The sequence below is a fragment of the Juglans microcarpa x Juglans regia genome, chromosome 4D (assembly GCF_004785595.1).
Source record: "Juglans microcarpa x Juglans regia isolate MS1-56 chromosome 4D, Jm3101_v1.0, whole genome shotgun sequence".
NCBI classification, from domain to species: Eukaryota; Viridiplantae; Streptophyta; class Magnoliopsida; order Fagales; family Juglandaceae; genus Juglans; species Juglans microcarpa x Juglans regia.
Window position 1 is genome coordinate 13,358,241 of NC_054600.1, and position 23,122 is coordinate 13,381,362.

The 23,122-nt window shown below is 39.5% G+C and overlaps 1 protein-coding gene and 1 long non-coding RNA gene across 4 annotated transcripts; both read right to left on the reverse strand.

The window, feature by feature from the left end:
* Window positions 1-5,596: 5,596 nt before the first annotated feature.
* LOC121260846 lies at window positions 5,597-15,417 on the reverse strand. 3 transcript variants are annotated; one of them, XM_041162897.1, is made up of 9 exons: window positions 15,268-15,417; window positions 14,768-14,827; window positions 14,608-14,655; window positions 13,164-13,296; window positions 13,003-13,088; window positions 6,379-6,474; window positions 6,224-6,294; window positions 6,026-6,116; window positions 5,597-5,936 (listed from the first exon to the last, which is right to left on the reverse strand). In XM_041162897.1, the coding sequence occupies exons 1-9, from the start codon at window positions 15,301-15,303 to the stop codon at window positions 5,829-5,831; spliced, it is 729 nt and encodes a 242-aa protein (XP_041018831.1). In that variant the 5' UTR covers window positions 15,304-15,417; the 3' UTR covers window positions 5,597-5,828. The 3 variants fall into 3 exon arrangements, with proteins under 3 accessions (XP_041018831.1, XP_041018830.1, XP_041018829.1); XM_041162896.1 differs by lacking the exon at window positions 15,268-15,417 and adding an exon at window positions 14,930-15,261 and having other exon boundaries at window positions 13,003-13,079; XM_041162895.1 differs by lacking the exon at window positions 15,268-15,417 and adding an exon at window positions 14,930-15,261.
* Window positions 15,418-19,133: 3,716 nt separating this feature from the next.
* LOC121260847 lies at window positions 19,134-21,832 on the reverse strand. The gene is made up of 4 exons (XR_005939798.1): window positions 21,714-21,832; window positions 20,955-20,961; window positions 20,310-20,350; window positions 19,134-19,481 (listed from the first exon to the last, which is right to left on the reverse strand). It is a non-coding gene; the product is annotated as an uncharacterized LOC121260847 (long non-coding RNA).
* Between the last annotated feature and the right edge of the window lie 1,290 nt (window positions 21,833-23,122).

The window sequence follows — 23,122 nt, forward strand, 5'->3', positions numbered from 1 at the left end:
GTGCATCACTCCACCACATGGAGTACACTCCACGTGTACTCCCTTCACACACGCCACACCACACAGAGTACACTCCACGTGTACTCTTCCCATTCCACAATATGCCAGGAGGGTATATTTTACATATACTCTCTTTATCCCACACTACGCCACACACAAAGTACACTCAGCATGTACTATTCCCATTCCACATGCCACGTCACCAATACAGCACATACTCCACAACCACACTACACAGCACAGTCCACAACACTTCACAACACACTTCCCAACTACGCCCAACACTTCACAGCGCACTACACAGATATGCCCAACACTTCACTACACAGAACGCCCAACACTTCACTTCACTACACAACACATCACAATACAACGAACTCCACAATACTAACAACATAGTCCACAATCTAATTAACTAATCAACATCTAACATAAATAACGAAGGATAAATGGTTATACCATCGATGAGATAACCCGTGCGTTGCTTGCTAATCGTCAAGGTCGATGATGCCGGAAGGGTCGTACATGGCAGCTAACCCACGTACAGTGACTGTTTGGGCATTTGGATAGCTAAGTGTGGTCTTGGAAGGGCTCAATGTGGCCTTGTGATGGTGGCAAGGAGAGTAACACGGGGGATCTAGTCGTGTACAGTGGCGGTCAGCCACTCGTAGTGGCTACCCACCACATAAAGTGGTGGTTTGGACCTAAGGTTTGACCAAGGGAGGTCAAAGGAGGCTGAGGGTGGTCCCATGGTGGCCAGGGTGGCGGAACAAGGCAGAGCTGTGGGTTTCCAAGGGGAACCCGTGGGTCTTGAGGCATGGAGATGGGAGAAAAGCTTGGTTGGTCGTGGCTGACCATGTAGGGGCTGAGAGAGGTGCGGTGGAACTCGGGGTGGCGCTAGGGTGGCGCCACGGTGGCGGATCGAGTTTGGGAAGGAGGGAGAGTCCGTGAGAGAGTGAGAAAGAGTGTGCATGCATGGGTGGCAGATCGGGACCATTGGTGGTCGAGATGTGTCGGCGGTGGCTGAAGGAGGCTCATGAAGGTGGCTGGGCATCGTGGGTGGTGGCGTACGGTGGTGGAATGTGAGAAACCCATGCGGTGGATCTAGGGGAGGCTACCAGTCGTGGGTCCAAGGGAGGAGGAAGGGGGAGACCAGGAGGAGCTTGTGGTGGTGTCCGGTGGCCAAGGTGGCCGCCCATGGCGGCGCTAGGGACGTGCATAGTGAACCCGTGCATGGGTAAGGTTGTGTACGTGCAGGTGGAGAAGGTGACTGCATGAAGGAGGCCGAGCTCGCTGGAGGGTGATGGCCGGTGGGAGGAGGAGCTACTGTGGAGGTGGTGGCACCGGAGGACTGCGTAGTGCAAGCCGAGAGGGAGAGGGAGGAGAGAGAGAGAGAGTTGGAGAAAAGTGAGGGAGAAGGAATAGGGGTCTAGGTATTTAACCCAGTCCCTTCGTCTTGGGATCTATGCAACAATCTAACGACGGATCTCAAACACTGATTTAAAATGTCTAAACATTAACTTAATTAAAAGCACTTAGAGGAATTAAGATATAATATTATTTAAACTAACTTTAGTTTATAAAATAATATTCTTTCATCATTAATAAATGATGAAGTCTTATTTAATATATTTAAAAGGATAAAATCATTTAATTAATTAAAGCTTTCAACATAATTTAAATCCCGTAATATTTTAAATAACTGAAATCATTTTAATAATAATATTAAAATGATTTCCGACAATTATAATATTTTTGGAGCTCTTCAAGAATATTATAATTTTCGCATTTAAAATCAAACTTAGTTCAATAACACTGAAAATACTCCTTATAAATATTTTCAGTACATTTAAAACACTGGACATGCCTTAGAAGTCACCTAATATCTTTTGAAACACGCCATCATGGTTCGGCAGGCATGACGAGGCTCGCAGTCGTTAGAGAGAAGGACAAACTGTTGCATAATCTCATCCTTGGAATTTGCTAACGTACGTCAAAAGGAAGGAGCGGGGTTTTACATGACATGCCCAAGTCAGGATCCAAATTGTTCCCCCACCTCTTCTGTCATTGTTGCCAAAGGAACAAGTAATGTTGAAATTCTTACGAAGGTTTTGGGTCCACGTTTGGGCTATTGAGCGGTTTGAGTCATTGCATCAAGCCTTCTGCCTCGTCCTCATCGTCCAATAATGCCTCCAATACTTCTAGAGCATTAGAGGAAGCGAGACCAGAGATCAGAGAATTGAAGACAAAACAGCATGAGTTAGAGGCTCAAGTGGCCCGAGTTGACTTGGAGATGCAAATGAAACAACAAAAAGAGCAACAAGCGGAGTTAGGAGAGAAATGCAACTCCAAATACAGATGCTTATGCAACAATCCAGGCCTCCAAACAACTAGTTTAATTTATAGATAAGATTTTCAACTGTCTTTTGTATTATGAAACTACTGTTTTATTTTGTTGGTTTGCACCAATGAGACTACTTTTATGTTTGTTAAATATGTACTATTGTATTTTTAGATGTTATCTATGTGTATTTTGTTTTCTATTAATGGGTTGGAAAAAATATTATCTCATTCGATCACAAAAAATCCTTTGAACAGTTAATAAGTGCCAACCATTTGAACAGTTTAATAAAACATTCGAATGTAATTTGTAAATTGTGTTCAAACAACCATCGGATAAATTGAACATTACGTAACCATTTGAATAATATGTTAAATGTTTGAACGAATTTGAATAGTAAAAGGTTCGAACATCAAATAGTAAGTTTGAACTATCAATTACATATGTTTGAACATGAATATCTTTAGTTTGAACATTCAATTATATATACTTGAACGTTATAGAAAGTTCGAACATAAATTGTGATGTTCAAACAGACTCTCTTTTGAATCGAGTTTATTCAATCGAACAAATAATCTAATCCGTTCGATCAATTTTAGATGTTTCAACCGGTAAATTTGACCATTCAACTGTATTTCTGGGACGAAATAAAATCGTCCCAAAAAAAATTTCAATTTGAACACTATCAAATGATTTTCTCCAATTTCGTCTCAAAAAACCTTATGAGACAGTGATGTTGGGATAAATTTGGAACACTTTTTTCGTCCCAAAAGCTACTTTGGGATGAAACAGTAGTTTTTTGGGATGAAAATTTTCATCCCAAAAAGGTCATTTTGTTGTAGTGATCAGTCAATTTCTATCTCACCTTCTACACTTCATCTTTGCGCATGTGAAATGCTTTGATTTGGAGTTTAAAATTCGATGTCTAAGGCAAAGGTGTTGCTATCAAAGACTTCGACAGCAGCTGTGTCGCAAGTTTGTGTTTATTTAGGTGTCATGCTACGTGTGCGTTTTAGTCATGTAACATGCATTTAAACCTTAGGCTATTGATGCAATGAACATATATATATATATATATGAATAATGGTTTGAAAGTTCAAAAATAACCGATCACGCATGAAACTAGTCAAATTTTTGCTAAAATTTTCATCATGCATGCTGTCGATGTAATGGCAGTGAGTAAAATCTGGTTCTAAACAGGCATACTTCACCACACACTATCATGTATACGTGTATATACAGATTTTAATGTTTTTGGCATGCTAAAAAGTGCATGTAATTCATAAAACAGTGGTGCTGACAGCAACCCTTTCATGCATTACGAAATTTATGAGTTGTTTTAGTAAAATCGGTGCTTCCACGATGAAGACTGGGCCTGATCTATGGTCATTTGCGGTTGTTAACAGCACTCCTTTTTAAATTTTAATGAGATTTTGACAAATTTTTCAAAGAATTATGGTGTCAGGTTAGGGGCTTCGTAAAAAATTTCACTTTATGTCTATGAAAAACCTAAAACCTAGCCGTCACCTGATTCCAAAATGCTACACATGCTTGGATAATGATAAGCTTACTATTTCCCACCACTCATTTATTACTTTCTTTTTTTAAAATTTTTAATTTTTATTTAATAATTAAGAAAGTGGCTATTAAAGAAGTTATATATTTTTTTTAATTTTTTCTTAGTGATTAAGGATGTTAAAAAAATACTTAAAAGAAAATAATAAAAAAATAAAAATTTTAAATACACTATAGAGTAGTAAAGAGATGACATGAGGATAGTAAGCTTATCATTATCTTTCTTTACATACTCAGCCCTCCAAGTCCCTGGCAGTGTGATGGAGATGCAAGAATGGCCATTCGTAATGCCACTAAAAGGGCTAGGAGTGCCGAGACTAGGAGGGTGGCATTGGGGTGCATGCAAGGCTCGAGTGATGGGTCATTGGGCACCCAAGACAAGGTCAACTAGAGGAGGATCAAGTTGTTAGCCAATTCTTTGATTTTAGGAGTTGGTTGGCAAATCCCTTAAATTTAAGGGAGGAGGCAAACCCCTTGATTTTAGGGAATTGGGCGGTTGCTAGAGGATTGGCCGAATATCTCCTTCAAATTAGGGAGATTATCTATTTGTTAATTTGTTTAAGTTTGTTTCCTTTATTTAGGTATTGGATAAGATTGTTTCCTTAAACTTAAGAGTTTGATTTATATTTGAGATTAAGGTTATTAGAGGGAGTAATTAGGGCAAGGATAGTCGAAACCCTAATGAAACCCTACTATTAATTTCGATTTTTTGCTTGTAATTCATTATTATGTTATTTTGAATGAATGAAAATTTTCTCTTCCAATCTTTCGAGAATTGAGTGCTAGCTCGAGTTAATCTTAATTTTCACTATTATACCAAGTTGATCTTGGTGTTGCCTTGAGGTAACCCTAGATTCAATCACCCAACATGCCACAAACACTTGAGTGAGAGTGAGGCTTCCATCATTAGTGCTTTCATTGAGAGTGTCCAACCCAAGGAGAGGAAGCTATGGCCGATCGACAACCAACTCATAGGGAGCGGATTGAGAACTTTGAAGCCACTTTGGAAGCATAACAAACTGCCACCAATGAAAGGCTTGTAAGGATAGAGGTGTTCTACCAATTGGTGGATCAAATGAGGAATGGCGATGGGAGGCGCCATAGGAGAAGAGCCAAGATACATCATAGTCTTGAGGGCTCCGTGGGGTCTAGCAGAGGCCAACACCAGGAGAGGATGGAGGACTCGGATTCATCCACTCAAGATTCCTCAAGCACTAATGTGGAATCAATCGGGAAAAGTGAAAGGGAATAAGGGAACCGAGGTGAGAGGAGAGGTGCACGTGGGGGGAAGTTCTTAAACCAAAAAAAGATTTTTCCAAGTTCAATGGTGATGACCCGAGCACTTGGGTTAGTAGAGCCGAGCAATACTTTGAACACAATCACATGGAAGACCATGCTAAAGTGTCATATGCCGCCTACTTCCTTGAGGAGGAGGCCAACCAATGGTGGCAATCGATGAGGAAGACCTATGGGGCTCAAATGAGGGAATTGAAATGAATGAAGTTTGTCAATGACCTTTTAAGGAGATTCGGGCCAACCGAGTATATGGACTACTATGAAACTCTCAAAGATCAAGCAAACCGAATCTTTAAGAGATTATTTACCATGCAGAAAATGTGAGGTTGCAGCCCTAATTTAACAACTCAACCCATATTTCACCAATATTCCAAATAATTTAAAAATAAAATAAAATAATAATAACATAGAAATTACTGGCTGGCCCGTGGGCCCAAATTGAATTTTACCCCAACTTATGGGGCTCAAAAGGGCTCAGGGGTGACACCTCAGTATTTCTGTCTCTCCCATTCAGTTCTGAATATACAAATCTATGATCTCGAATACCACATGGAGCATGTAGAGTTATATGTAAAAAAGCATTTACTGAATAGCTGAGGCAAAACCAAGGAGCTCACTATTTCTTTGATTTGAGTTGTCTTCCAAGTAAGACAAGTCCTACGCTAGTAAAACCGGACAAAATGGTTGATGTGTAGCAGAGTGCAAGTAGAGCTCCCCTAAGAGACTGCATAAAAAAATCTTAGACGTTATGTAAAATTCTGGATAATAAGAGGAAAGTTCATATAACAGTCAAAATACATTGTTTTCAATCACCTTTGCCAACAACAAAGCATTATCATTTGCATACTGCAATGAACTCTCTGGAATATTCTGAATGCCCTGACTTAGGTTCCAAGAAAGGATCCTGCATTTAAAATTTTCCAGATAATTAAAGAAATATCTATCTGTTAGGCCTACTTAAGAATAAAAGTAGAAAAGAGAACTCACGGTTAAAATGATATAATTAATTACCCAAAAGCAAAGCCAATTACAGCACCAATGTTGGCTTTATCTGAAGTTAGTTCTACCTGAAGTTCCCCAAACTGCAATTGGCAAGAACATTATTTAATCAATATTTCATTGGAAGCGTTTACTGAGATTTCGACAACTACAGAGTTATAATCTACCTTCAGCATCCTGGTTTCCTCCTTTGGTTGCTCCTCATCTTCTGTAGATTCTGTACTTGACAGAAGCCTTCCAGTTGTAATCATCACTTTTGCAATCTATGATGGTTGAACAGTACCCAACAATACAACTACTCAGAGATACATAACAGCTAGTAGTGATATCACAATTATAAGAAAGAGAGAAGGGCAGAGAAGACAGATTGTTTCTTAAATTGTAAATCATAACTAGCAAGTTTGAGGCAATTATATGGGCATTCATACAATTCGGTCTCAAAATTTCTGCACATGGGTTTCCTGCAATGATGGCGACGAAGTGAATTTGTTTTCAGGAATGATAACAACAAAGGAAACTTAATTACATTTTTGAAGTAAAAGATGAAGAGAGAAGAAAATAAATTGGTTGAGAATATTTAGGTTGGCGAGTATACCAGGATATAATTGAAGTTTTTAGACCAAGGATCAAGATGTCAAAGCAATCACCAACAAAGCCCAATTCAGCTAGTATACAACTAATATTGGATTTAACACCTGTGTAACAACTCCACATTCCACCCATATCCAATGTACCACAATAACCCCCATTAAGTCCTAAACATTCTCCTCAAGCTATTTATTTAGTGTCACATGGTGTAACAAGTATGCTTTGCTATCATTTGTCACTCCCCATGGAAGTGTTAAACACATAAGCTCTATGCCCTAAAAGAATAGTCATAGGGTTACCAATAAAACCCTATTTCACCTAGTATACCAAAAATGTGGGACTTACCATCCATATAAATCCTTCACATCCACCCACCCAATATAGGACTTAACACAGGCTCTTCAGTGTAGTATAAGTTTAGAGTTTGAAGAAGAAATTTCGCATAGAATTAGAATAATAATACATGGTTGTGGTGATGAAGTAAAATGTTGCGAATGTTGAACAAAAGAACAAAAGCAATATTCTAGACTTCTAGGAACAAACAAAAATAAACAATGTGTATATAAATTCTCCTAGGTAAACTTATCTTCAACTATTGGTTAGAAATTTTTTCTTTGTGTCTGATACCTTGCGAGATAGTTTTTGTACTCAAACTCAGGATCTCTACTAACTATGATGGAGAGAAGCCTCAGCAGGGGATTATGCTTTGAACTCCCATAATTCTCACACTCCAATTTGTACTATAAACAACATCTACTTTCAATGAATGATTATTGTTCCATTACTAATTAGCTCAAAAGTTGAGCAGATAGGAAAGTGAAATTAATCATTTGATTTAGAATTAACACTCCCTTTCACATGGGAGCCTAGTCTCCCCCTCAATAAATAGTCACAATAATTGGGATGTTTAACTTAAATGGTATCAATAATGTGGATTCAAAGTTCAGACTTAGGACCACTATTATAAGTCTATACTAAATTAGTAATTGTCATAGTGATTTATGTTAACATATACAATTTAGGAGTTTATACAATTTAGGACTTCTCTATTAATATTAGCTGTATAGATATATTACCATGTATATAAGCTAAATATCAGGGATCAGTTAAATGTTTCCTGTGTATAGCATTTGACCTACTTTCCTTTGTATACGGTTTTTCATGTTGATAATGGAACTGACTGATACACAGAGTCAGTTTTTCCATAGTTCTCTTGGTTTTGACATGGTATCAAGAACAGGTTCGTAAGGTTCTTCTCTTGCTTGAGTTTATTTTTTTCCCTTTTCTCTCGGTTTCGTGTTTTGGTGTGTTCTGTGCTGCTCTCAGTGAACCCGACGTGTTCTGTGCTGCTCTCGGTGAACTCGACATGTTCTGTGCTGCTTTCGGTCTTCTCTTTCTGGGTTGGTGTTGTCGGCACCTCCTATTTCTGGTTTGAGAAGTTTTGGCACCCTCTATCTCGGGTTTGAGCAATTTCTGGTTCCATTCTTCCTATCGGCGCCTTCTGTTGCATCTCTTTGGTCTGATTCTTGTTTCGGTGCAGTCTGTTGGGGTTTTTGGATTCGACAGCGCACTTTCTGTTTCAGTTCTTGTTGGTTTGGTACTTGTTTCAGTGCAATCCTCTAGTTCAATTTTCTTTCGGGCCCTTTTGTTCCTAGTTTGACTACAATTTTGGCACTCTCTGTTGTGGTTTTCTGGTGTGGTAATATTTTGCCAACTGTTTTATTTTCTAGTCTGGGTTTTTCTCAGCACTTTTTTTTTTGCTTGTCGCAACACTCTTCTGGTGGGTTAATTTATTCTTGGTTCCATCATGTCATCAAATCAATTAGACTCGTTCCATATTCATTTTACTGGCAAAAATTTTTCTGCTTGGGAATTTCAGTTTCAATTATTTGTCAAAGGGAAAGAATTGTGGGGTCATATTGATGGGAGTGTTCCCGCACCTAAAGATGTAGAGGCATTGTCTAAATGGGAAATCTAGGATGCTCGGGTTATGACTTGGATCCTTAGCTTAGTTGAGCCTCACCTTGTTCTCAATCTGAGGCCTTATAAAACTGTCGCTGACATGTGAAATTATCTAAACAAGGTTTACAATCAAGACAGCACGGCTCGGCGTTTTCAATTAGAGTATGAGATGACTAATTTCACACAGGGAAGCCTCTCTATTGAGAAATATTTTTCTGCTTTTCAAAATCTTTGAGCTGATTATTCAAGTATTGTTTATGCTAATGTTCCCATTGCAACTCTCTCTGTTGTTCAAGCAGTGCATAAAACAAGCAAGAGAGATCAATTCTTGATGAAGCTCTGTTCCGATTTTGATATTGCACAATCTAATCTGATGAATCGTCATCCTATACCATCTCTGAATGCTTGTTTGAGTGAACTTCTTCGTAAGGAGAAACGTATAGTAACTCAGGCTGCCGTGGAACATCGGGCTAATGTTAGTGCACCTGTTTATGTGGCTTATGCAGCACATGAGAGGAATAAGGGTAGAAACATGCGTGTTGTCCAGTGTTTTAGTTGTAAAGCTTTTGGTCACATTGCTCGAGATTGCCCCAAGAAGTTTTGTAACTACTGGAAGAAACAGGGTCATATCATCTCTGCTTGTCTCATTCGACCTGAAAGGAAGCAGGGTACTGCTTATCATGCCTCCACTGGTGCCTCTAGTTCTGCTGCATTGCCTGCTGCCTTGCCAGTTTTTCCTATTCCTGCTCCTACAGCCTTAGCAAACTCGAACACACTCACTCCTAAAATGGTACAACAGATGATCATTTTTTATTTTTCTGCTTTTGGGCTCTCAGGTAATCATAACGTTTCTTCCAAGCCATGGTATTTTGACTCCGGAGCCTCTAACCATATAACCAATCCTATTGTTCCTCTTTCCAATATCAGAAATTATGATGGAAATCTGAAAATTCACACCGTTAATGGCAGTTCTCTGCCTATCAGTGCTGTTGGTGATCTTTCATCTTCCTTAACTGATGTTTTTATGTCTCTTGACCTCTCCACAAATCTTTTTTTTGTTGGTCAATCGGTTGATAATAATTGTAATGTCCATTTCTCTCGTTCTGATTGTGTTGTGCAGGATCAAGTGTTAGGGAAAATGATCGTGAAGGGGCCTAAAGTGGGACGACTCTTTCCTCTTCATGTTTTTCCTTCTACCATTATTCCTAGTTTTCATTTACTTTCATTTGCATGTAATGTTGTTGGTTCTGGAAATAAGATGTGCCATAGACGTCTAGGCCACCCAAACTTTGATGTACTTCATACTTTGTTTAATTTTGGTTTATTGGGAAATAAAGCATGTTCTTCCCTTGATCTTTCTTTTGATTGTACATCATGCAAACTTGGCAAAAGTAAAGTTCTACATTTTCCTCATCATGCATCTCGTACCACACAATGTTTCGATATTATTCATAGTGATGTTTCGGGAATTACACCTATTGTTTCTCATGCGCATTACAAGTACTTTGTTACTTTCATTGATGACTATAATTGCTTTACTTGGGTTTACTTCCTACGGGCTAAGGCCGAAGTTTTTTCAGTATTTAAGCGCTTTCTTGCACTTCTTGAGACTCAATTCTCTGCCAGCATCAAGATCTTGCGCTCTAATTCTAGCAACGAATAGTGTCTAATGAGTTTCATGACTTTCTTCAAAGCAAAGGGATTATCTCTCAGCGTTCTTGTCCTTTGACACTGCAACAAAATGGTGTTGCTGAAAAGAAAAATCGTCACCTTCTTGATGTTGTAAGAACCCTTTTACTTGAATCATCTATTCGTCCTCGTTTTTGGTGTGAGGCACTTTCTACTTAGGTTCATTTGATCAATCGCTTACCCTCTTCTATGTTACATCATGTTTCTCCCTTCTTTAAGCTGTTTGGCCATTCTCCTTCATATTCTGATCTTCGGGCATTTGGTTGTGTTTGTTTTGTGCATCTCCCTGCTCTTGAACGACATAAACTTACTGCTCAATCTGTTAAGTGTGCTTTTCTTGGTTATGCTATACCTCAAAAGGATTATGTTTGTTATGATCCCCAGGCTCGTCGTATACGTGTTTCTAGGAATGTAGTTTTCTTTGAAAATCAATATTTCTTTCCATCTCATATTAAGCTGCCATCTGCATCTTTATCTCTTATGCCTAGTTTTTATGATTCCCCGACAATTGTGGAAAGGTTCAAACCTGATTTTGTGTATGAAAGACGTAGACGACATGAGTCTGGTTCCACTTCCTCTGTGCCCCCTCACGTTCTTGACCTGGCACCTGATCCTGCTCCTACTCTTGCTTCCACCACTCTTCGCCGGTCTACTCGCCCTTCTCGACCCCTTGATTAGTATGGTTTCTCTTCCACTGTCTCTCTTGTGGCTACTTTATCCTCTATTTTCATTCCCTCTTGCTACAAACAGGCCATAGAACATGAGTGTTGGCAAAATGTCATGCCAACAGAACTTCAAGCACTTGAGGAGAATCACACTTGGGATATTGTTCCTTGCCCCCCTACAGTCAAGCCTATTGGGAGTAAATGGGTTTTCTCTGTAAAGCTTCATTTTGATGGCTCTTTGGATCGGTACAAAGCTCGCCTAGTAGCTCTGGGAAACAAACAGGAATATGGGATTGATTATGAGACATTTGCTCTTGTTGTCAAAATGATCACGGTTCGAACTATCTTAGCTATTGCCGCTTAACAGTCATGGCAACTGCATCAGATGGATGTGAAGAACGTCTTTCTTCATGGTGATCTCCAAGAAGAGATCTACATGAAGCTTCCATCTGGTATGACTGCTTCTTCTCCTCATAATGTCTGTAAGCTAAGGCGTTTTCTATATGGGATCAAGCGAGCTCCCCGGGCTTGGTTTGAGAAGTTTCGCAGTACACTTCTTACCTTCAGTTTTACACAAAGTCAGTATGATTCTTCTCTCTTCTCCCACAAGTCTGCATCGGGTATAGTCCTCTTGGTTTATGTGGATGATATTATCATTACTGGCACTGATTGTGGTTTGATTACTAAGCTTCAGCAGCTATTGCATGCGACTTTCCATATGAAAGATCTTGGCCAGCTCACATACTTCTTAGGATTGGAAGTACATCATCGGGCTAATGGTATTTTCTTAAACCAACATAAGTATATTCAAGATCTTATTGCCTTAGCTAGTTTGAAGGACACTTCTACTGTTGATACTCCTATGGAGGTAAATGTCAAATACAGGAAAGATGAAGGGGACCTTCTGGATGATCCTACTCTCTATCGACGCCTGGTTAGGAGTCTCATTTACTTGAACACTACTCACCCTGATATCTCCTATGCCGTTCATCAGGTCAGTCAGTTTATGTCCTCTCCTCTGCATCTCCATCTTGCTGCAGTTCAACGCATCATCCGCTATCTTCGAAGTTCTCCTACTCGTGGGTTATTCTTTCCTACAGGCTCATCTCTTCAACTTGTTGTCTATAGTGATGCTGATTGGGTTGGGTGTCCGGATACACGTCGATCTACTACGGGTTGGTGTATGTTTTTAGGTGATGCCTTAATTTCTTGGAGATGTAAGAAACAAGATCGTGTTTCTAAATCCTCTACTGAGGCCGAGTATCGTGTCATATCTACTGCTTGTTCTGAGATTGTATGGCTACGCGGTCTTCTTGAGGAGCTTGAGTTTCCTCAAACTACTTCTACCCCTCTTCATGCTGATAACACTAGTGCTATTCAAATTGACACCAATCCCGTTTTCCATGAATGCACCAAGCACATTGAAGTTGATTGTCATTCTATCCGAGATACCTTGGAGAGTCGGGTGATATCTCTTCCTTACATTTCTTCGGATCTCCAAGTGGTCGATGTCTTCACCAAAGCAATGACTCGACAGCGGCATCAATTTTTGGTTGGCAAATTGTTGCTGGTTGACTTACCAGCATCAATTTGAGGGGGGATGTTAACGTATACAATTTAGAACTTTTCTATTAATATTAGCTGTATAGATATATTACCATGTAAATAGGCTAAATATCAGCGATCAGTTAGATGTTTCCTGTGTATAGCATTTGACCTACTTTCCTTTGTATACGGTTTTTCATATTGATAATGGAACTGACTAAATACACAGAGTCAGTTTTTCCAAACTTCTCTTGGTTTTGAGAATTTAAACTAATGGGAAATGTATCCAGCATTACCACTATAATAGTAAGAACAAAAACTCTTTCAAGTAAGGTAGAATACCTTCTGTAGTTCACCTTGACCATACTGCCCCATGGACTGGAACCTCATCCCAGCACGTACCAACCGCTTGCCAAGTGCTAAAACAGCTAAAAAAATCCAAATAAGCTTTCAAACAATCTGTTAAGAATGTATCAAAAAATGAAGTTTACATATTATCTTGCCTGATTTGGCACTATCCGTTAAAGACACCTCCAACTCAGGGAGCTTTCTTAATAAACTATAGGAGGTTGATGTGTCAGCTGATTCCCAAGCTCGACAAAGATTTAACAATATCTCTCCCAACTCTTGGCCACACTGAAAGAAAATGCAAATCTAATATTTTTCTAGGGTTTTAACTACAAAGAACTGCATTGATTCCCATAAAATTCACGAACCTTGGATAAATAAACAATATATTTTTTCATAAGTAATTTGAATGACAAGTTTATTTATTTTTTTATACATACTCAAAGATTTTATTAAATCCACAAAAGGCCTAGCCCAAGTACACAGAACATATACAAGAGGTATACCGAATTATAAACAGTACCAAAATGGATAATAATATGCCAACAATATTAATGTCCACTGTTTCTTCTCACATTGTTAATTAGGAAAATCTGAGGAAAATCATGATACTTCAAGAAGTATTCTGAACTCAATCATCGCAATGGGTAGCACACCGGTAAAAGATAAATGAGCAGTAAAGATATTGACATTTTATTGGAATACGTAGGCAAGAAATCCAAGAAAATGTGATATCAATGTAAGCGTTATATACTTGAAATCCAGCTTCTTGACACTTGTTAATCCATAGTTTATGAACGTGATGTAACTGGATGGTTAAGACTGATAGAGATTATGTGCACTAGCCCACCAATAGCAGAAAGTGACAAACCACAAAACAACTATTGGAACCACCAATGCCTGAACATCACTAACCAACCAATTTAAGAATGCAAATGTTGTGTTTGACTGCATATATCCTTTGTAAATAGACAAGTTCGCAATTTAGCATCTTGAACGCGTCTTAAATATCACAGCTCTATTACCTATAAAAAAAAAAATATATCACAGCTCGATCTAAAACATCGGTGTCTATAATGATCAGGAAAAATATGCCTTCTGAAATGCATTCAAAGGAAACCATCAAAATCAAGATAAGTGATCCAGACATATAAGATACTGAGGACCATATATCATATAAGCCAAAGAAAACCAACACGCAAGAGAGATATAGAGAGGGCAGGGGTCAATTAGCATTTATGTTGACTGCACATCAACATGATTAAGATATTTAAAAATGTTCAATCCATGAGATTCAATAGAGGTTGCAGTGTACAAGATTGACAAGAAATTGAAATTTGGATCCTCTTATATTCACGTGTACAAACATGACTCATGCTAGCAAAATCTCAGCTATACATAAATATACCCATGAAGGATATTGCAGTGCCATAGTACGACCTATCTACGACCACATATGAGACCAAGTTGTAGTCAAAATCTCACCGTTCAGGAGTCATTTTGCGCCATGAACGTCATACCACCCAAATCCTAGGACACTATAGTGAGTCACATGAAGTGGCTATTCTAACATTTTAAGAAGCAATAAGAATAACTAACCTCATTGATTACAGGCCCACTCGAAAGATCGAAAGCAGCATCATTCAGCTTGGCCGTTCCCAAAGAGACAATAATTAAACAAAACAATATTCAATTCCAAGAGCAAAAGATCCAACCACACAAATTTGAATAAAGAAGAGTTAAAAAAAGCAATGCCTACATCTAGACGAAGATCCCGCGGAAGCTGAGCAAAATAGTCTTGGGGCAGATCAAAACTATCCTGCACAAACCCAAAAAACAATAATTAAGAACCAAATCAATAATAAAAAAATATATGGCGCCAAATTGAAACTGAAAGTGCGTTATGAAGGTGGTGGCTTACGGCGAGTTGTTTAAGGAGATATTGAGGGTTGTTGGGTTCTAGGGACTTGGGGGAGTCTGAAGACTCCGTGAGAGCAAGTGGGACTGTGGGGGATTTGTAGAGCAGGGGTTTCTTGGTGTTGGACGGTTTGAGTGAGGTCAGACAAGGGATATGCAGAGGATATTGGGGGAAGAGAGGGGTAGAAAAGGAAGGGGGACTGGAGAAAGGTTGGATGAGAAGACGAAGAGAAGCCATTTTGGAGGGTTCAGACCCAGCGCCAGACACTTAATATTTGGTGGCTTTGGGATGGGTAAGGTAATAGTAGCTGTATCGCGCCAGACAAGCCAGAAAATACAAACCAGACGCAGCCACCCTTTGCAGCTCCAAATATACATCTGTTTAGGCCCCTCGACTACCTCCTCTCATTGTTTCCACCCTCTACGAGACATTTTCATCTATATTTCTATAATATAATCTTATATAAAAGGAGAGAGCGGCGTAGCCACCTTGGAAATAAGTTCTACAAGCAGAATTAATTATATCGCTTGCTTTGAGATCGTGTCTAATTTTAAAGAGAATGAAATCCGTTTATAGAGAAGTGGTGGGTCCCATGACTCATTTCTACATTGATCGACCACCAAAAATACGACATAGCGTACCAAATATATTAGTCCAAAGTTCGATATACGTTGTAAATAGCTGTAAGAGTCGGCTATAAATTTAGTAGATAAATTTATTTACTTCTTAAGAACGTCGTGAATTCCAGAAAGATTTCACGAATTGAGGGTCGAGCATCACACAAGGGACCCAGCTAGGTTGGCTCGAGGGTCGGCAAGTCAAATGACTTGTGTCTAACTGATGTCTCGCAGCGAGTCAAGGGACTCGACTTTGTTGGCGCGAGGGTCGGCAAGTTAAGGGACTTGTGTCTGATTGTTGTGTCGCGACGAGTGAAAAGACTTGACTTTGTTGAAGAAGATGCTTGTCCGACTAAAAAAAAAAATAACCCGATCAGCGTAAATAACCCAAATCACAATGTGAGGTTTGCAAACCTAAATCGCTCCACTAGAGCTTAGCAAAGGTTGGAGGCATTTTGGCAAGGCCTATGGGCAGCCATATTTCGGCAATGGAGAAGATTTGGGTGCTCGCGATGCCAAACAATTTATTTAGAGAGTTTTGGTTGCTGTAGTCAATTCTTGCTTGACTGAAATTGGGTGAGCAAGGTTGGGCGAGCACGTTGAGCAAGCAAAGCATGTTGGGCGAGCATGGCTTGGTGAAGCATGTTGCATGGCCCATGCAACGTGTGTTGGAGGCTGCTCGTGTGATGGACTTAGCTGTCTCTTAGAAAACTTCTTGTCCAATTTCATTTAGGTGCTAGGGTTGTTCCCTGTTCTCCATCACGTGTATGGTGCCTGGCTCATGCATGGTGCACATTCCACATACGTAGCATGCGCATAAACACTAGTTGTTAACTGTTGGGAAGTTGCCCACTGAGTGAGGTGACTGTGCTCGCCATGCATGTGGCTGAGGAACTCTCGGAAGCACGGGATGTGCGTGTGGCGACCATGCATGTGATGCTCAAGGAAAGTGGTGCCCCCTCTGTCACATGCTCGCCCATGTGTGTGCCAGTAGCATGACCTAGATATACAAGACTAAGAAGAGAGGTTGCCCGCGTGCATGGTCAGGTAACTTCTGGCTCAGACTGAGGTGGATGTGGCCGAGCAGAGTTGGTGAAGAGCTAGCTGTGGAGTTGGAGTCTTGACCGAGGATGATGACCGAGTTATTAGTTGCGACCATGTAAAGTGATTGTCGAGATATTTTGGATAAAATATTTGCATACAAAGGGTAAATTGAGTCTGAATTGGTCCAAAACTGAGATTAAAAGTGAGATTTTTAGACAAAAGCTTTGACCTTTGGTTTTACAAGTTTAAAAGAACAAATCCATTATTTACCTAGCTACTGATGGGCCAAATGTTTTATCTACAAGTTAGAAGGCCCAGTTCCATGTGTTAAGCCCAAGAGGCTCATCAAACTTTCAGAGCTCAAAAGCCATCCAAGGAATCTGCTGTGGGTTTTCCTCACTACAACAAGAAGTATCGAGAAGGATCCCAGCCTCTAGAGGGCAGAAACAGGAATCGAAGAGAAACGGTTAGAAGAGAGAGAATGAATGAGATGATGAGAAAGGAGGATAAAAGGAGAGATGGCACATGAGAGAAAGGGGGTTCAGCACCACATTTTACAATCTTTATTATGTTTTTGTATTTTCAGAACAATTGTTGGAATTCTTTTTGTTTGCTACTAGGGTTTTCGAATCATCTATCTCATGATGATTCGTGGCTAATTTCTATAGCTAGGGTTGCAAAGGAAAGGGTTTTCTTTCACCATTGCGGATTGTGATCTGTTGTTGTTGCGTTTAACCTAAACTTCTTGTTGTATTTTCATGCCTTATCTGCTATCGGGTTAAAGGGATTTCTTGTTCTTAACCTGTTGTAGACTCTTGGCACAACAGGACCTTGAAATAATCAAGGATCCATCAACCTTTGAGTCTTTAGATGAATGTGGATGACAATACAGTGAGGGTTTTATTTCTTTCGGTGTTTTTAATCTGAGTAATAACGGGTGTTTTATTTCAAAGTGTTAATTTCTTGATTGAATTAGCATAAGCAGATGCACCCAGCAATTATAACCTGATGGAAGAGGAAACCCTAACCCTGTAATCCTAGTATTTACACTCTTTGATAAATACAGTTTCAGTTTATGAGATCTGGAAAGTTGTTTTGTATTCTTATTCACCTCGTTCTAAACATTAAGACTGCAGTTCTGGTTTTATACTAATGTTTTCTTTAGGTTAATTACCAACCCATGCTTAATTTGTCAAACCATTACATCATCCCACATTTTGCATAAATTCAGTGCTCTCAAGTTACCCTTGATCTTTCGGAAATTAAGAACAAATCAACTTCGAAAAGGAGATTTATTCCACCATACTCCAACTCCTCTTGATTGAATTCATTTTATTTTGTTGGAACTTTACTGAATTATGTTGATATAGTCATCCTTGTGGAAATGACCTTGGACACTCTCACTATATCCTAAATCTGCTTTTATACTTGGAAGCACTATCTTGGAGAGTATCATAAAGAAATGTAGCCAGGCAACTAGAGGCTCGGACACCGAGGTTGGGGAACCTCTGGCCGTGTAACTGTGTCTAAGCAAGTGAGGCTGAGTAATTTTGCGTCCAAGGAATCGTCACTATGGGTGAGCAACTTCGCCTCGACTAAGCATTTTACTGGAGCCATGCACCCCTTATGACCGAGAAGACTTGGGCGAGTATGTGAGAGGGGTCGAAGAGCTTTGTGTTGTGACCAAGATGGGTGACCGAGTGCATGGTAGAATGGTTTCCGAGCAACTTGCTCCGACCAAGCAGTTGCTCTGAGATGGAGCTCAGGCCGAGCAGTTGCTCTGGCCGAGGGGTTGTTCTGAGATGGTGAGATCATGATGCAAAAGGGCGAGACAGCTATTGGCGAGATGCAGATCGATGCCAACCACTGTGTGGCCGAGGAGCTTGTGACTGGGCAACTTGTTCGGTGAGCAGTTGCATGCGTGCCTTTAGGTGGCCGAAGGACTAGTTGCCCGCTATTGGTTGGCCAAGGAAGATCCTAGGTTAAGGAGGGATGCCCGCTACTAGGTGACCGAAGAAGATCTTGGGTTGAAGAGGGATGCCCGCCATTAGAATGACGAGGAACTTGGTCCATGGAGCATCCCACCGACGACAGGAATCGTCGGCATGCTTGTAGTTCCAGGTAGTGATCGTGCCAACTTACGGGTGCTATGGGAGGGGGCCCGATGCATGCACGGCATCGTGCTCCGTTGCCTGCTGCAACGCATAGCGTGCACATCCACTGTGGATGGGGGACGTCTGGACGGAAACAGAAATTGTCAACGGGCTACTTGGTAGCCACCAGCAGGTTCAACAAGCTCACGACTAGCTGACGTGAGCCTCCAGATGCACAGCGAACCGTGCTCAATATCCAACGGTGGGGATGTCACAACCCAGTTCCATTACTAGGATGGGATCGCGACTTGAGACCTATTCTTTCCTTATTAATATTAGTATGTATTTTTTTTTTTTTTTTTGAAAAGGGATAGGCGCGAACATGACATGCATGTACACTGCGTTCCTAATTTAAAAGCAAGCACCTGATAGACAATCTGTTCAACATATTACCCAAAGGACTCTCAGAGTCCATCACTCATTCATTTAAAACATTGCTAGTTCCAATAAAAAGGGGACTCTGTCCCCATAACACATACAAAAGGCATTTAACCTTCTTATGTGGGGTTACCGTCACCCCACTATAGAAGTTACACCATTACCATCACCCCACCATAGTACTTACATCATACCCAATGACATATTGTATTAAAGTCAAACCAACAAAACGTCCCAACATGGGACCCATCATAAAAACATAAAGACATAACCATTATCATTAAAATTGAACCGACAGGGAATTCTAAGCATCAGCCCCTCCCTCCTCAGCAGTGCCTAGCTCCCCAGCCTCATCATTCATACCTGGACATTTAAAACATAAACACAAAGTGAGTCTAATATTCAGTAAGCAGTACACCATGCCGTTAACTTATTAATCACATAATCCTTCTTTTGAAAACATGCATACATAGACAATTGCAAGTTCTTGACAAGGCTTTCATGCATAAACAATTTAAGGAATAGCTATACTTTCATGCGTAATATTTCTATGACATAACTTTACTTTCATGCATAAACATTTATTTGCTTTCATGCATAAACATTTTTTAGAAATGACTTTACTTTACATTTCACTTTTTTGACCCAGTACACACTATTATGTCCCGTGTGTTAGGGTTAGCGATCTTTTGGACCCGGATTCCGCCCGCGGCTTCAGGTTGAGAATCCCTTTTCATAGGGGGCAGCATTGGGTGCACTACCAGTACTACTTACCCGGCATTGCAATCTGCCCATTTATTTGGTACCATTTTCATACATGTGGCCGTTACGTACATTCATACATTCATGCTTTCATTCCTTTCCTTTTCTTTCTTTAGAAAATCGACGTTTTCATTATCTTCATTTAGTGCCAATGCATATGCGTTTCTTTTAAAAGAATGTTTCATGTCATGCTACATATAGGTAAGGCATAATTATTTAAGAGAGCATGCATAAAATCTCATGATGCATTACCTTACATACACACAATGATAATTAATAGGGTACTTAACAGGGGCTATCAAGAAAGGCTTATACATACTATACATGCATCTATTCTTTCATAAGAGAAACATTTGGAAGGAGAGAGAGAGAGAGAGACTTTTTCATAAGAGTGCTTTGTGTGTAAGGAGCATGGTCATAGCTACTTACCTCGATGCTTTACAAATAGGTTCCTTGAATCTTGAAATACACTTCTATTCAATGAAATGAAATGAACACATTAAAATTCATTCCACATTAAGCCTTACTATCCGACACTCTTACGCGCTCACTTAAATTCCAAATTGTAAGTACCTTCCTTAACCCATTTAGCTACATACATGGCACTAAGTCAACTCTTAGTATTCTCATTCCGACATTTAAGAAACCCATGAAAATATAAAGCTTGCTTGCTGTCCCTCTTTAAAGGCTACTATTTTCTATACAAGAGATGGGTAGGAATCATAAGTTAAAATGTATAGGATGGTAAGAATTTATTCAAAAGTGGAAGGGAACAAGGGAGTGCTACAAATCTAGAATTTTCATCAAAGAGAGCATTTTAACAGCTTTGCAACCTCATATGGAAATAAATCTAACAAAAGACAATGCTTGCAAGAGGTTGGTTTTTTGTCACTTGTTCTTCAAGGGTTCTTCCTACTAAGGTTTATCTTTGGTTAGCCAAGGAGTGAGGTTGAGCAAAAAGGGGTAAAAAGGCTGGTTTAGGCTTCCATGATGGAACATAAGTTCAGAATTTTACAAGGCATGGGCAGCTAGCAAGTTCTAGTATTTTCATGGCTCAAACATCCTTCACTTAACTAAAATCCTATCTATATAATTAAACAATATAAGGGTGGTAAAAACTCAAGAAAGCCTTATATATGTATACATATTCTGAAAACCGTTCCAATAAAGAGATACAACTCTTGGTAATTTACGAATTCCTAAAGTAAGCTTACTAATTTAATTTAAAAGTCTTGGTAGCTTACTTAGGCCATAAATCTTAGGGAAACATGTTTAAACTATAACTTTAACTCCATTAATTTAACACATAAATACATGACTTTAACAAGGTTAAAACATGGCTTAAACTTGATAAAACACAAGGGTGGACTACAAGTTTGCTTTGTGCAACACACGGTAGGACACTAAAACAGAACCTACACACACACACACGGCTTCTTGTCCACATACATATATCTATACATCAACATACCAATTAATCAACACTTGAGACTAACAAAGTTAACTTAGGAAATATACCATTTCAAATAATAGGAGACACACGGCAAAACACCCAAAACAGAGTAACCAACACACGTTTTCTTCATATGCATATATACACCACAACCAATTTGTCATCACTTGTGACTAACCCAGTTAAACATGGAGTTACACCAAAACAGAACATGACCCATAGCAAAACAACCTCAAAACAGAGCACACACACACACGGAACCATAAAACAGAACACTCACACACACGGCTGGAACCAAAATTCGAAACTCCCAAATCACAAGACACAAATTGCTTAGCAAAATCTCAATCGCAAGAAAAATATTACGGTAGGAACATCACCTGTTTTGATCCCCTTTTCAAGCCATGGAACACAGCAGATGAACAAAAAGAGGGAATCCGAAAGACCCAAAGCTGATACATGGTAGAAAATTTCAAAAAGAAACCCTAGGTTAAACCCATAAATCCAAGGCTTCAACTAGAGATTAGAGCCATAGAATTCACTTACCAGGTCGATTTTTCTTGAAGGCTTACAGTGGAAATCTTAAGCTCACGAAATGAGAGAGATCGGCTTGAGGAGAAGAAGGAAGATCGCACGGGTTGGGAGAACCCGAAGGGTTTCTTTGTGCGAGGAAAGCTTGAGGAGTTTTTCTCTCCTTCCAGTGCCTTAAGGTCGACGGGTGAAAGAGGAAATGAAGAAGGTGCTTGTTGGTTTTTGCCTTGGAGACCGTCGGTGGTGTAAAGGAGAATGAGAGGTTTTTGTTTCTCTTGTCCCTTGGAACCAGCGTGTAGGAGAAGAAAGAAGAGTCTAGGCAGCTTGTAGAAGAAGCCGACTAGTGAAAAGAGAAAAATATCTGATTAGCTTCTTGAGGAAGCTTCGGCTAAAGAGTAGAAAAGTCAATAAATTTCAACTCAACTTGTCCAATGAGTTGGACGGTAGAGATTAAAGAGTTTGGACCCCTTTCTTGGGTAAATAAATTAAAGGGATTGAAAGGAAAAATTGCAAGGTCATAAAATCACACCCTTGAATTATTTACTAACCCACTTTAAAAAAAATAAAAGCACACCCATCTTAAAATAAAATAATAAACAATAAAATAATAAAAGTCTTTATCTCAAAATATTTAACTTAAAATATTAATAGATGACGTAAATACCTACGTAGTAGGATTCGGGTATTACAGGGGATGAGCCAGTCCTTTCCTCCTAACACCTTCACTCTCTTGTCCCCTCTTTGTCACCTCTCCCTCTTTCTTTTTTTGTCTCCTAGTGGTGGCCTTTAGGGCTAGCTAGTCTTGGGTCTGGATATTTTGTCCCTTACAATATCAATCGGGTATTAGCATTTTATTTTGTGACATGCTTTGATCTTTCCTTTCTCATTGATGGTTTTGAAAAATTTAACAGATTTTTGTGATGATGTACATTTTTTGGATTGTTTTTGTCGAACTTTTAAATTGTAGAATTGAATAGGCTTTTGTGATCATGTTTGGTTTTGTATTGTTTTTTTTCAAACTAATAAAAGCTAAATAACAGTTAAGCCACAATGCAAGGTCGGGAAAGAATTAAAAATTTCCCACATATGTATGAATAATCATTTTGCATGTTACGTTTGAAAATTGTTTATTTTCTTTATCTTATTAGATTAACATGCCGTATTGGCAGTGTGATTAGTAAAGGGAATGGAAAAATTTGGCGACCACGCCGATGGCGATGATGAATATTCTGATGCCATTGCATATGAACTTGAAAAT